We start from the raw sequence: 13,583 nt of genomic DNA on the forward strand, positions 1-13,583 counted from the left end.
TCCTGTCTGTCTCTCTCTCTCTCTCTGTCTCTCTCTGCATGTGTGTATGTGTGTGTGTGTGTGTGTGTCTGTCTCTCTCCCATCTGTCTCTCTCCCTTTCCCCACCTTTCCTACAGTCCCTGAAGTAGCTTTAGAGTTGTTTTTAGAAAAGGTGTTTGATCCCTTCCCTTGACTCAGCCCTACAAAGATGATCTAGGAACCAAATTGCACAAATGAGGGATGCTCCCTGGGTGGGTAGGGATGGGGAAGTTGTGATCCCAGAGACCAAAAGAAAGTCCCAGACACAGTCTGTCTCATAGTATAGAGACTTAACTTTTTGTTGTTGTTAGTCTCCCTTGTCCTCACCCATAGAGCTGTCAGAGGGTGCCTGCTATTGCCAGACCCTTCACATTTCCCTTTAATAAATAACTTCCCTGCCAAGATCTCTGTCAAGGTTTGAGAAGTCAGAGCATTAAGTTATTTTCAATAAATGGTATGTACATGAGCATCAGCAAGCTCCAAGAAATGACTTGAGGGCCTTTTACTACTCAGAGAATAAAGCAAAAATGCCAGGTTTTCAGTGCTTGTGCTTTGTGCCAGGGATTTGAACGTGTTTTTTCTTAAGTTCCAGTGTTGAGCTATGTTCCAGAAGATGGAGCCTTCCAGAAATTATTGTAGTGCTTGATGTTTTGTTTTCATTCACTCACAGGGCATTTGTTTTAAATGTCATAGGGATTTTTTGAAAGTGAACCAGGAAAGAGGTGAGCATCTGAGCTGTCCCAGGACGGAGAGGCGTGGAGCCATGCTGGATCAGGCTAAGATCCAGCCCCTGTCCAATATGGAGAACCAGTGCTAGTCATCACAACAATCCAAGTTCTGGGTCACACACCCAGAATCAAAAAAGACTGAGACTGCCCGGGAGTTGGATGCCAAGCTATTTCTAGTGTCTTCTGAAATATTTTGTCGGATAGAATTCTTTAGTTTGTATATGATTATGCAAATTTGTAACAGTATATGAAAATAGGGTAACACAATATAGAAGTTCTTTAGACCTGCCCAGCAATGACAAAGCAAAAACTCCCTAGTATCTGTTACTGAAATTTTTTTCTGCACAGTATTAGCAAAATGCTGACTATCCATGAAGTCAGCCCTTCATTTGATCACTTTCTAGATATAACATTGATCTTTTGTACCTGATTTTCTTTAAGACTGTAAAGACCATAAAATTCCTCTGTCTATAAAGTATTATAACCTAGAACTTCACTTATAGTTGTAGTTCTCATACAATTTTATTAGCTCAATCTTCCAAGAACATTTTGTATTTCCAAAGTGGAAGTAACATCATTCCTGCTCTGGAATTTCTTGGCAATTATACCTCGCTTGTATTGAGAATTTGACAAAGGCCAACAGCATAATTTACTGTAATTTTATTTATTTATTTATTTATTTATTTTGAGACTACGGAGCCTCACTCTGTTGCCAGGCTGGAGTGCAGTGGTGCGATGTCGGCTCACTGCAACCTCCACCTCCCGGGTTCAAGTGATTCTCCTGCCTCAGCCCCCCAAGTAGCTGGGACTACAAGCACACCCAGCTAATTTTTGTATTTTTAGTAGAGACGGGGTTTCACCATGTTGGCCAGGATGGTCTCGATCTCCTGACCTCATGATCCACCCACCTCGGCCTCCCAAAGTGATGGGATTACAGGCGTGAGCCACTGTACCCGGCCAATTTACTATAATTTTAAAATGAAATAATGTGTAAATGACTTCTTTCATAATGGAACTATGAGCAAAAGATTTTTTGCATTTAACAATTGCTGTCTCAGAGTTTTTATAATTAAATCCCTTTACCTAGAGTATAAACAGAATCAGAGCTAATTTTTATTGTGTCCGTATTGATATTGATGGAATGCATTATGGGATTTCCCACGTCCTTTTAAGCATCTCAAATTATATAGGAGTAGTTAGTGTCTGTGCTGTTTTTTAAAGTAATCAGCTCTTAAAAAAACATGTTTCTTGGCCAGGCACAGTGGCTCATGCCTGTAATCCCAGCACTTTGGGAGGCTGAGGGGGGTGGATCATGAGGTCAGGAGATCGAGCTCATCCTGGCTAACAGGGTGAAACCCCGTCTCTACTAAAAAAATACAAAAAAATTAGCTGGGTGTGGTGGCAGGCGCCTATAGTCCCAGCTACTCTGGAGGCTGAGGCAGGAGAATGGCGTGAACCTGGGAGGTGGAGCTTGCAGTGCCCGAGATCATACCACTGCACTCCAGCCTGGGCGACAGAGTGAGACTCCGTCTAAAAAAAAAAACAGTTTTTCATGTGTCTTAAAACATTTTCATTCAGTTCTTAGTTCTTCATTTTTCTCTCTCTTATCAATGATTTTGCTCTTGAAAGTTGATTGATTACAGCTGCGTTCTGCCCCGTCTGGGTTTTCTAGTCTGTAGTTTCTCAGACTGGAGCACTGACACTTTGATTGTGCCACCCCTGAGTGGACTTGAACTGCATGGTCCTATCCCTCATTCATCTAGGAGAGCAGCCTTGTGTTCATGGAGATAATGTTCCTTCATGTTGCAAATGATGCCTTTCAGTACACAGGAAACATTTGCCCTGTGTTAGTCCCTGGATGCTGCCCATGTGTTTCACTGGTGATGTTTGACCTTCCTATAAGGGAATAGTGGTTCTCAGCCATAGCTGCACATTGGAATCATCTGGACAGCTGTACTTAACACTCATGCCTGGGTCCCACCCCACCCCCACATTCTGGGTCTTTACACATTTTTTTTTTTTTTTTGAGACGGAGTCTTTCTCTTTCCCCCAGGCTGGAGTGCAGTGGCGCGATCTCGGCTCACTGCAAGCTCCGCCTCCGGGGTTCACGCCATTCTCCTGCCTCAGCCTCCCGAGTAGCTGGGACTACAGGCGCCCGCCAACACGCCCGGCTAATTTTTTGTATTTTTAGTAGAGACGGGGGTTTCACCGTGTTAGCCAGGATGGTCTCGATCTCCTGACCTTGTGATCCGCCGGCCTCCGCCTCCCAAAGTGCTGGGATTTCAGGCTTGAGCCACCGCGCCCGGCCTCTTTACACATTTTGTTGTAATGCATCTTGGGTGTGACCTGAACATTGGAATTTTTAAAAGCTTCCTAAGTGATTCTAATGTGCAGTCAAGATTGAGAACCCCTGCCTAGGAGTCTCTTCTGCTTCCCAGATCTTTAAAGTCAAGTTTATTTGCTTGCTCTATGACGTAACTCAGCTCTTTGCCTAACTATACAAACAGATCTCCAGACAGATTATTGGTCAATAGCCAGTTTTGTACAAATTCATTAGTAAAATCTCAATTCATTTCCCAGTCTTCAGTATTCACCTCTATATAGATAACAACAGCTAACACTTATGTGGGATCTCTTATGCAGTAGTCACTGCATAAAGTGCCATAAACACACTAACTCAGCTCATCCACACGTGTGACCCTGAGCTCTCACCCCGATTCCAGCCCTGTATTTTTCAGTCTCTAGGGCATTTGGTTAGCTGTCATATCCAAGTCAATATGTATAAAGTTTCACATGCCCTTGTCCACCTGCATCACTTCCCACACTCTTCATAGCATCAGGTAGATAGACTTGGCTCAAATCCCAAATCTACTGTCACTGGAATATGACTTGGACAGGAAACTGCACCTTCATTTTCCTTAGTTGCAAAGTGGTGTGTGATGGTCCTAGTAATACCCGCTTCGTAGACTTGTGAGGATTTCTCAAGATCCCCTGTGTAATGTGCATCATCTGTAGTGTATAGCAGGCGCTTAACAAGTAAGACCTGTTGTTATTATTTAAATACACTTTATATTATCATCATTCTTCCCATTCTTCTTCTTTGCTTATCTATTCTTTTCCCAGTGCATATTTCACATTGTAGATGTTTCTCTGAGTCACTCACTCCAGTCTAGTCCTTATCCCCTCAGGCTTCAATTACTGCAACAACTCCTAACTGGGGCTCTTTCCTCTTGCCCACCCTTAATTTACTCAACACACTCTGAAAATAATTTCTTAAATAAAACACCACTTGTATGTTATTCTTCTGCTCAAGAACCTATAAAGGCACTGTACACTGCATCATGCCCAAACTCCTCTGCTGGGTTTTAAAAATTCTTGTCATAATTTGGCTCCAACCCTTCTGATCAATTTCATTTCCCATTTACTCCCAGTACTCCTCCTCCACTGTAGGCTAGCTTGGTTCTCTCGGCATCTTCTGAACACACATGCAGTGCTCATGCCAGCTCTTGCTGCTCTGTTCCAGTATAGGATATAAATTCTCCTTCTTTTGCAAGGTGTGGTTCCAATTAAGCTTCCTCCCTACAGCCTTTTCCACTTTGATCTCTACTTATACTCATTTCTTTTTTATAACATTACTATTACTTTTGTATAACACTGATCTTAACAAATGCTTGCGGGGGTCGGGGGGCAGGCAGCCGTGTCATTGAGTGGCTCCCACGGAGTGGTGAGCGCATGCCTCGTCTAACAGAGTAGCTGCAGCTGCCCACTGGATCCCCAAGGAGATGCAAGCCAGTCATTGCAAGATTTCCCAAATAATTTTCAAGAGAAAAATCTGGAATTTTTAAATTTGAAATTTAATTTGTAAATGTTGGCAATTAATTTAAAATATTCAAAAAAGATTATGGGGCAAGCAACCAGGATCTATAGGACTAGGTATAGCCCCAGGGGTACAGCTTTGTTCCCTCTGCTTTCTAGTCTGTATACCACCTAGTTCAGGACTTAATTATTCTCTAATTGTTTGATGTTTTATTTCTGTTTCCCCACCCCACTCCAGCAACCCCACCTTACTCATTTTGGACATCCATTGGTGAACCTAACATAGTATTCCCAATGAATAACAACTATTTAGTTCACCCATTTGTTAAAGAAATTTTTAATGAACTTACATGGTATGTAATGAACAAGACTTCCCAGCTTTTGTTTTCTGGTTTCTTTCATTGGTTGGGAAATATTTAATGGAAGTATCCAGTGTTTTTGTCATGGCTCTGTGTCTGATTTCCATATTCATCATCAGTTTTCTATCCCAGCCTGCTACTTGTGTCACCCAGTGACACAAAACCAGATTTTTCTATGGAAAGAGGAACAATTGGCTGGGCATGGTGGCTCATGCCTGTAATCCCAGCACTTTGGAAGGCTGAGGTGGGCGGATCACCTGAGGTCAGGAGTTCGAGACCAGCCTGACCAACATGGAAAAACCACATCCCTACTAAAAATACAAAATTAGCTGGGCGTGGAGGTGCAAGACTGTAGTCCCAGCTACTCGGGAGGCTGAGGCAGGAGAATCGCTTGTACTCAGGAGACAGAGGTTGGGTTAGCCGAGATCACACCATTGCACTCCAGCCTGGGCAACAAGCAAAACTCCGTGTCAAAAAGAAGGGAAGAGAAGCAATGTTACTTTTACATATTATTAGTAATAATTACCATTGAATAACGTATAAAATATCCTTATATAATCTAGATATTCTCAGTACTTGGCACATATTAAGAATGCAATAAATGGTCTGGCGCAGTGGCTTACGCCGTAATCCCAGCACTTTGGGAGGCCAAGACAGGTGGATTACCTGAGGTCAGGAGTTCAAGACCAGCCTGACCAACATGGAGAAACCATGACCCTACTAAAAATACAAAATTAGTCGGGTGTGGTGGCGCATGCCTGCAATCCCAGCTACTCAGTAGGCTGAGGCAGGAGAATCACTTGAAACCGGGAGGTGGAGGTTGCCGTGAGCTGAGATTGTGCCATTGCACTCCAGCCTGGGCAACAAGAGCGAAACTCCATCTCAAAAAAAAAAAAAGAATCCAATAAATATTAATATTATTTATTCTTTGTGCAACCCAGAGACAGGTGCCTTTTGCAATTATGTGTTATATTAAGATTTTACCCTGCAATATGAAATTTATGTAATTATGTGTCTAAAATCATTCTTGGTGATAGTGCATATCTAAAAGAGGTTTTGTAGGCCAGGCGCGGTGACTCACGCCTGTAATCCCAGCACTTTGGGAGGCTGAGGTGGGTGGATCACCTGAGGTCAGGAGTTCCAGGCCAGCCTGGCCAACATGGCAAAACCCTGTCTCTACTAAAAATACAAAAATTAGCCGGGCATGGTGGCAGGCACCTGTAATCTCAGCTATTTGGGAGGCTGAAACAGGAGAATCACTTGAATCCGGGAGGCAGAGGGTGGGTGCAGTGAGCCAAGATCGCGCCACTGCACTCCAGCCTGCTGGGGGACAGAGTAAGTCTCCGTCTCAAAAAAAAAAAAAAGTTTCATGAGGAGTTTTTTGGTGAGGAATTTAGAGTGAATGATTAAAACCTCACTCTTGGTACCACTTACTTATATACCATGTACTTTCCATTGCAACTTCCTGTCTAATTGCCATGATATCATTTCAGCAGCAAGCAAAGACATTTCATCCTAACAGTTACTACTAGACATGAGTAACTCTGTTTGACTCATATTAGTTTGGACTGAAAAGGGGAACATACTTGAGAAACACATGGACACCATTGTAACTATTCAAACAGAATTTTTATTCTCACCCAAAATGCCACAAAGAAGACGTCACTTAAGACCCTGGTTGAGGTTTGTTATATCCTTCAACTTGCAGAAAGCAAAAATGCAGAAGTTAAGACAGTTTCCTCATTTGACTTGTTGATTGTGATAGCTTTTGTCCATGGTGATGTGATGAACATAAGGACGATGCACAAATCCAGATTGTCCTCTCTTTGTGGTTTGCTGCAGGTACCCAACGTGCCAATGCCCGGGCTCCAGCCCCTTACAAGCGGGATTTCGAAGCCAAACTGAGGAACTTTTACAGGAAGTTAGAGACTAAAGGATATGGACAAGGCCCAGGGAAGTTAAAGTAAGTCAGAGTGACACAAACCACATCATGTATAGATGGTGAAAGGAGGGGGCACAGTTGGGCCTCTAGGAAATTGATTGTGATTTGGGATGACTAGCCTTCATTTTAGTCGGCATAATTATTTTGGCATTTGCAAATTATAGGATCATCTAAAACATAGTCCTGGAATGAAACGTGATTAAGCTTAACATTTAAAACAAGTACTGAAGACACTGCCACTTTTCATGTAAAAATAAAGGCAAAATAAAAGGCTGATTTATTTTTTTCCTCTGAAAAGTACCTCTTTGTTGGTGCATAGTATATTCATTAGCTATAAAGCTATCCCAATGTCCTCCACTGCAAGTTTCTGTCTCCTGAACTGACCTGAGTGTAGGAATAGTACTCAGCTCTGTTCAGTTCTGTGAAACAAACTTCACAGCAGAACATGTCATGAATGTTGTTTCTGCCTTTCTTCATCCACCTCCTCCTTTCAAATGGGGAAACTGAAACATTATCATGTTGTTTGGCCTAGAATTGTTTCCATTCCCTACTTACCCTTCTTTCTCTCCTCCCTGCCTTCACCCCTGTCCCACATCCCCACTGGAGATCAGTCTGCCACTGAGAGAGGACAGAGGAGGGACGGTCTCCACTGGAGCACCCCTGTGACCCTGGGTGCCTGAGAGAGGGTCCAGAGACCAGACCAACAGCAGCCCCACGGCTCACTGCCCCACCCACAGGAAGGCTTGCTTGATTAAATTCCACCTTCATTGCCCTAAAAAATCATCAGCCTGCCCAAACACCATACTTCTCTGAGCTTTACTTTTCTCACACTTAACTTACAAAGGTCTAGGATGATCCAGCTGTCAAGCATTCAGCCTCTCTATCATCTCTCTGCCCATTACCATTTACATTAAGAGCAAATTGATATCTATGGAAGGATGACTTTAATTGTCACCATCACAAGTAGATTAACCTGCCACACACATCATTCACTTGTATCTGTCCCTTAGGGACTGTCAAGATTCACTTAATTTAACAATTAACAATTGGAAACTCCTCTGCTTTGGAGGACATTGAGAATTTTTTTTTTCTTCTTGGTTCTCACAGTCATCTTGCTGGGCACTTAATAATTGAATTCCTTGTCTAAGTGCATTGAGGCTTAAAACATTGCCTCATAGAGTTGTTCTTGCTTTACTAAACAAAACGTGTGTGTGTGTGTGTGTGTGTGTGTGTGTGTGTGTGGTGTTGTTTTGTGATCTTTTTTCCTGGGATAAACTGATTTGACCATTTAGATAGGATTCTCCAGTTGTTTTCACTGGTCATAGGTAGGGTACTGTATTTACCAATGATTCTCTCATATAACTTTTGCTAATGCTATTGAGAATTAAAGACAAATGTGTACTTCATTGCAGACAGTAATGATATTAAGTAACATTCTTCTTACCTAGTTAATTGTGGCAAATGGAAATGTTCTAGGAAGATAAGTAAATTATCTTTAATAGTATAGTAATAATTCGTATTTTCCAAATTGTCTCTTTATGGACAGGTTAATTATCCGAAGAGATCACTTACTAGAAGATGCTTTTAATCAGATTATGGGCTACTCCAGAAAAGACCTGCAGAGAAATAAGCTGTATGTCACCTTCGTCGGGGAGGAAGGGTGAGTAGAACAGAGAAGTGGCCTGTGGAACAGAGGCTGTGGCCACAAGGCGGATGTTTCTCCACGTCGCTGTGGTTGCCTGAAACAGGAAATCCTTCTGGCAGGAAGTGCTGTTCTCATACACTTAAACCTTTGGGCTTTTTTTCTTTTAAAGGTCTCCTCTGGCTTTTAAATCACTTGACATAGGAAATTCTTTAGTAAAAACTTGTAGCTTTAGATCATTTTTGAGAACAGAAGCCTAGTTTAGTTTCTTCTCTCCAGACCTCTCTTTCTCTTAAAGGGAAAAAGTAAGGCTTTACAAGGAAAAAAACAAGGAATTGCATTTATGCAATTCCTTTGTGATCTGTGATCTTATTTTCTGCCCTGCAGGGCTAGGGAGAACGTGCTTCCTCTATTAAATAAGTTCAGTTTCAGAAACATGAATTAGAATCTTGCTGTTCTACCCAGAAGCCTCCACAGAAGTAACTCTTAGGCCTTGGCTCTTATTTCTCTGCCTCCAGTTTTTCTCTTCCCTTGGGAGGGCAGCACACCTACCAACATTACTACCTAACATAAACAAACAAGTCCTGCCTTCCATGACTCTTCCTTGAGTGTGCTCATCAAGATAAGGGTTAGGAAATGAAGCAGGGAAGACTCCTACACAGTGTCTGTTGTGCCCAAATAGACATAACTGTTATTACACATCACATTAGAAGAGGCCAGCTGTCATCCCTCCCAGACCCCTTCTTCTTCCTCATTTCAGGACTGGGTTCAAGTCTCAACATCTTCTTCATAACTCAGCAGCTGCTAGAGGGAATTTTTTTAATACCATACAATTGTCTGGTTGTGTTCTCTGTGGCTCTTGTTGATTTGGATCATTTTAAGGCTATCCCTCTCAGTTATGCCTGGGAATAAAGTATATTAGATTATGGAATCATATTAGTGATATTGAACAAATTCAGCCATTCAGTACACAGTGGATTAAATAGTGTCTCCAAACTATAAAATAATTTGCCTCACTCCAGCATGGGCGACAGAGCGAGACTCCGTCTCAAAAAATAAATAAATAAATAAAATAATTTGCCTGTGCTGATGGAACTAGGGAATAGCAAAATCAGGATTCAAACTCAGGCCCTTTGTCTTTCATCTGGTCCTCTTGGACTAGCTCTGGGACCTAAGCAAAACTCCTGCACTCTAGCCCATCTGAATTTTTTTCCTATCTCTGGACATTTTGCCCATTCTAGCTAGTGACTGATAACTTCCGCTCTTATCACATGCACTGCTGTGTAGTCTCCCATCTATTCCTACATTAAGGTAAAGTAGTATGTGCAAACACACTATGACATGACAAAATTTGTACAGAAGTTTGCCTGAGACCTGAGCCTTTCATTGCTGATGTGCGTAAGTGGACTTCTCACTTGTGTTAGTTGGCTTAAAGATGAAGGTGCACAGCTGAAAATGAAGGCAAATGTTCTTAGCCTAATCACCGGTATGCATGAGATTCGAAGTATTTCCTTACATAATCAGTCTGGTTTGGATGAGAATACTTTTCCTCTCCCAGAACTCCAGCTGCCTCCCTTCATTGTAGGACCAGAGTTTGTTGAGATCTCAAAGATCTAGGGAAGAGTCTTTGGAAGCACTGATATTCAAGTTTGAATAGAACAGATGTTTATCATGATTGGTTTTCCTAAAGCAGTCTCCTCATGGTTTGGATTAATGACATCAGTTCCTAGGAGGAGGTCCAGGGTGAGTGGGGCTTGATGCCTCTGTATTTGTTTACATTACATTGATGTCCAAATGCTTCCTGCCTCCATCACCTGTCTCCTTCCCGTGACATCGGAGGGAAAACAAGGGAGAGGATGTTCTAAGCTGTGAGCTCAGTTAGCATGGACAATCTCTTAATCTGTTCACTCTGCATATGGTTTATTGAAGCTGGATTTCTGGACTCATGACTTTGTTAGGTCAGTATCATAAATTATTATAGACTTTAATTTGCTATTGAGGTACTGAGGATACATATGCTGTTTTTGAGAGATGAAAACCGTAATTGTGCTGGAAAAATAGAAAGCTAAAAAAAAAAACAAAAAGAGAAAGAAAGAAACCTGAGCTACATAAAAGTAAGGAGCTTTTAGCCTTTGCCACCTTCTCAAACACATCGACTCTATCACATGAAAATGAACAACCCTAACTTTTTTTCTGGATTATAATACATACCCAAAGGGAAAAGCTACCCAAATTTTCCATTGAACTATAAAAATGGAGCTGGAGGTTTTCTGTTTTTTTGTTTTGTTTTGTTTTTTGAGACAGAGTCTAACTCTGTTACCCAGGCTGGAGTGCAGTGGCACGATCTTGGCTCACTGCAGCCTCCGCCTCCTGGGTTCAAGTGATTCTCCTGCTTCAGCCTCCTGAGTAGCTGAAACTACAGGCACACGCCACCATGCCCAGCTAATTTTTTCTGTATGGAGGTTTTCTGTTACTTTCTCTTTACTAATTTTAATCCCCTCAAAATGTATCATTTTGTAAGTTCTTCATGTCTGGGTCTAGTAATGAGCATTTAAAAACACATGTATCTGGCACCCAGATCTTGGTTTCTAATACCATTCTTTGATAAAAAGAATCAAGGTTTTTAGAGAAGTGGCTGATTCTAACACTAAGCAGGAAATATACAAGATGGAGCCCGAAGTATCTTTTGGTGTCTGCCAGAGATTAAAGAAATCCTCAAAAATCCCAGTCATGGGGTATGTTGAAAAAACCCAGGAGCCAACTGAAAGAGTTCCCAATGGACAAAGCTGAGATAATTTGAGCAACAAAATAAATACAAGGCTATTGGATTATAAACCAAAGTATAAAATAAATAACCATACTGATATAAATACATGGTTGAATACGTAAATAAATGGAGAAGAATAGAAAAGTAGAAAAATATCTTTTGCAAAATATGGAACCAGCCCAGTATTGGTTTATTAATTATAGCAAATTGGTTTATTAATTATAACAAATCAATCAATGAGTGGATAAAGCCAATGTGGTATATATATACACCATGGAATACTACTCAACCATAAAAAGGAACGAAATAATGACATTCACAGCAACCTGGATGGAATTGGAGACCATTATTCTAAGTGAAGTAACTCAAGAATGGAAAATCAAATATCTTACATTCTCACTCATATGTAGGAGCTAAGCTATGAAGACACAAAAGCATAAGAATGATACATTGAACTTTTGGGACTTGGGGGAAAGAGTTGGGGGTGGCAAGGGATAAAAGACTACACATTGGATACAGTGTAAAATGCTCAGGTGATGGTGCACCAAAATCTGAGAAATCACCACTAAAGAACTTATTCATATAACCAAACACCACCTGTTCCCCAAAAATCTATTGAAATAAAAAAAAATAACAATTTAAAAAAAAAAAGAATCACTGCTCTCAAGGTAGATATCAACTTGTTTAAGGCAAACAGTAGAAAATATGCCCTTCAGAAACTGCTGTAGGCCTGGGGTAGGTATGTGGTGTAATTTGGCCCAATTAGACTGAAACTTTGTTATGTTGTAGTTGGTGAAAGGTTTCACTAAAAAAGAAAAAGTCTATTTTGCAGAATATTTCCATACAATCAGCATAACTCTCTACTCCTTAGGCATGGAATGTGCATAGTAACTTTATTCCAAATAGTATAGTATGGAAAGAGGGGGAACAAAGTAACTTCACAGTAGAGAAACCTGACAAACACTATGGCAGTCAGGTGATCAAGGTCAACATCAATAGCCACAAGGCATGTTGATAGTATGTACCCTCGATATGATGCGATGAGGATGGCACTTTACCTCTGTGGTCTTCCTCCCAAACACATAATGCTAGTCCAACCATGAGAAAAATGTTAGACAAAATCCCAACTGAGAGACATTGTACAAGACACCAGTACTCTTTAATACTCCTAAGGTCGCCAAAGACCAGAGGAGCCTGAGAAACTGTCACAACCAAGAGGGAGACATGACAATTAAATGTAATGTGGTTTCCTGTATTGGATCATGGAACAGATAAGGGACATTAGGTAAAAACTAAGGAAATGTAGATAAAGTATGGATTTTACCTAATAATAGTGTATCAATATTGGTTTATTACTTATAACAAATGTACTATACTAATGTAAGATGTTAATCTGTGTGTGAGGTATACAAGAACTCTCTGTTTTATCTTTGCAATCTTTCTGTAAGTCAAAACCTGTTCTAAAACAAAACGTTTATTAAAAGAAAATATACAGTCAGGATTCGGGGAGATTTAGGAAATATTTCTCTGAACAACTTATTTCCTTGTTATCTGATAAATGACAGCCCCCAGGGTAAATTTTGGTATGTATATACCTCTGTCTGCACTTGAGGTCATTAGAGTAATAAGTGTATATATGGGGTTAATTCTGTGGGAAGTCCAAATTAGTAGTGGCATTGGTATATATAAAGTATTATTTTGTGTTGCTTATGTCAACTGTGTTGTCTCTGAGGGAATAATACTTTGCAATTCATATTGATATCATTTCAGTGATTATATTTTACCTGTCACCATCAAGGTCTTTATTTACAGTAGATTAGCTAAAGCATAAAGAAAAGGGAGTTTATTTTAAAGAATAATGCATCAACCAGGCACAGTGGCTCATGCCTGTAATCCCAGCACTTTGGGAGGCCAAAGCGAGCGGATCACGAGGTCAGAAGATCGAGACCATCCTGGCTAACATGGTGAAACCCCGTCTCTACTAAAAATACAAAAAAAAATTCGCTGGGCATGGTGGCGGGCGCCTGTAGTCCCACCTACTGGAGTGGCTGAGGCAGGAGAATGGCGTGAACCTGGGAGGCGGAGCTTGTAGTGAGCCGGGATTGCGCCACCGCACCCCAGCCTGGGCGACAGAGCGAGACTCCATCTCAAAAAAAAAAAAAAAAAAAAGAATAATGCATCTACCTGTGCTCCAAAAAAGGTGTGAATGAGCAGAGAGATTTCAGCTCCACTTTCGTTATTTGCATACGTCTGAAACATGATATATAAATTGTTCCTAAAATAGAATAGTTGAGTCAAGAGAAATGATGGG

The 13,583-nt window shown here is 41.1% G+C and overlaps 1 protein-coding gene across 4 annotated transcripts in view; it reads left to right on the forward strand.

Moving 5' to 3' along the window:
* HECW2 (HECT, C2 and WW domain containing E3 ubiquitin protein ligase 2) overlaps positions 1-13,583 on the forward strand; it is a 402,919-nt gene that overhangs the window by 348,121 nt on the left and 41,215 nt on the right. For all 4 annotated transcript variants that reach the window (XM_058440001.1, XM_032755095.2, XM_032755096.2 and 1 more), the window contains exons 20-21: positions 6,764-6,884; positions 8,410-8,523. In XM_058440001.1, coding sequence (XP_058295984.1) covers positions 6,764-6,884; positions 8,410-8,523 — 235 coding nt within the window. The remainder of the gene's footprint in view (positions 1-6,763; positions 6,885-8,409; positions 8,524-13,583) is intronic.

The sequence above is a fragment of the Hylobates moloch genome, unplaced genomic scaffold, assembly GCF_009828535.3.
Source record: "Hylobates moloch isolate HMO894 unplaced genomic scaffold, HMol_V3 SCAFFOLD_1, whole genome shotgun sequence".
Classification (NCBI taxonomy): Eukaryota; Metazoa; Chordata; class Mammalia; order Primates; family Hylobatidae; genus Hylobates; species Hylobates moloch.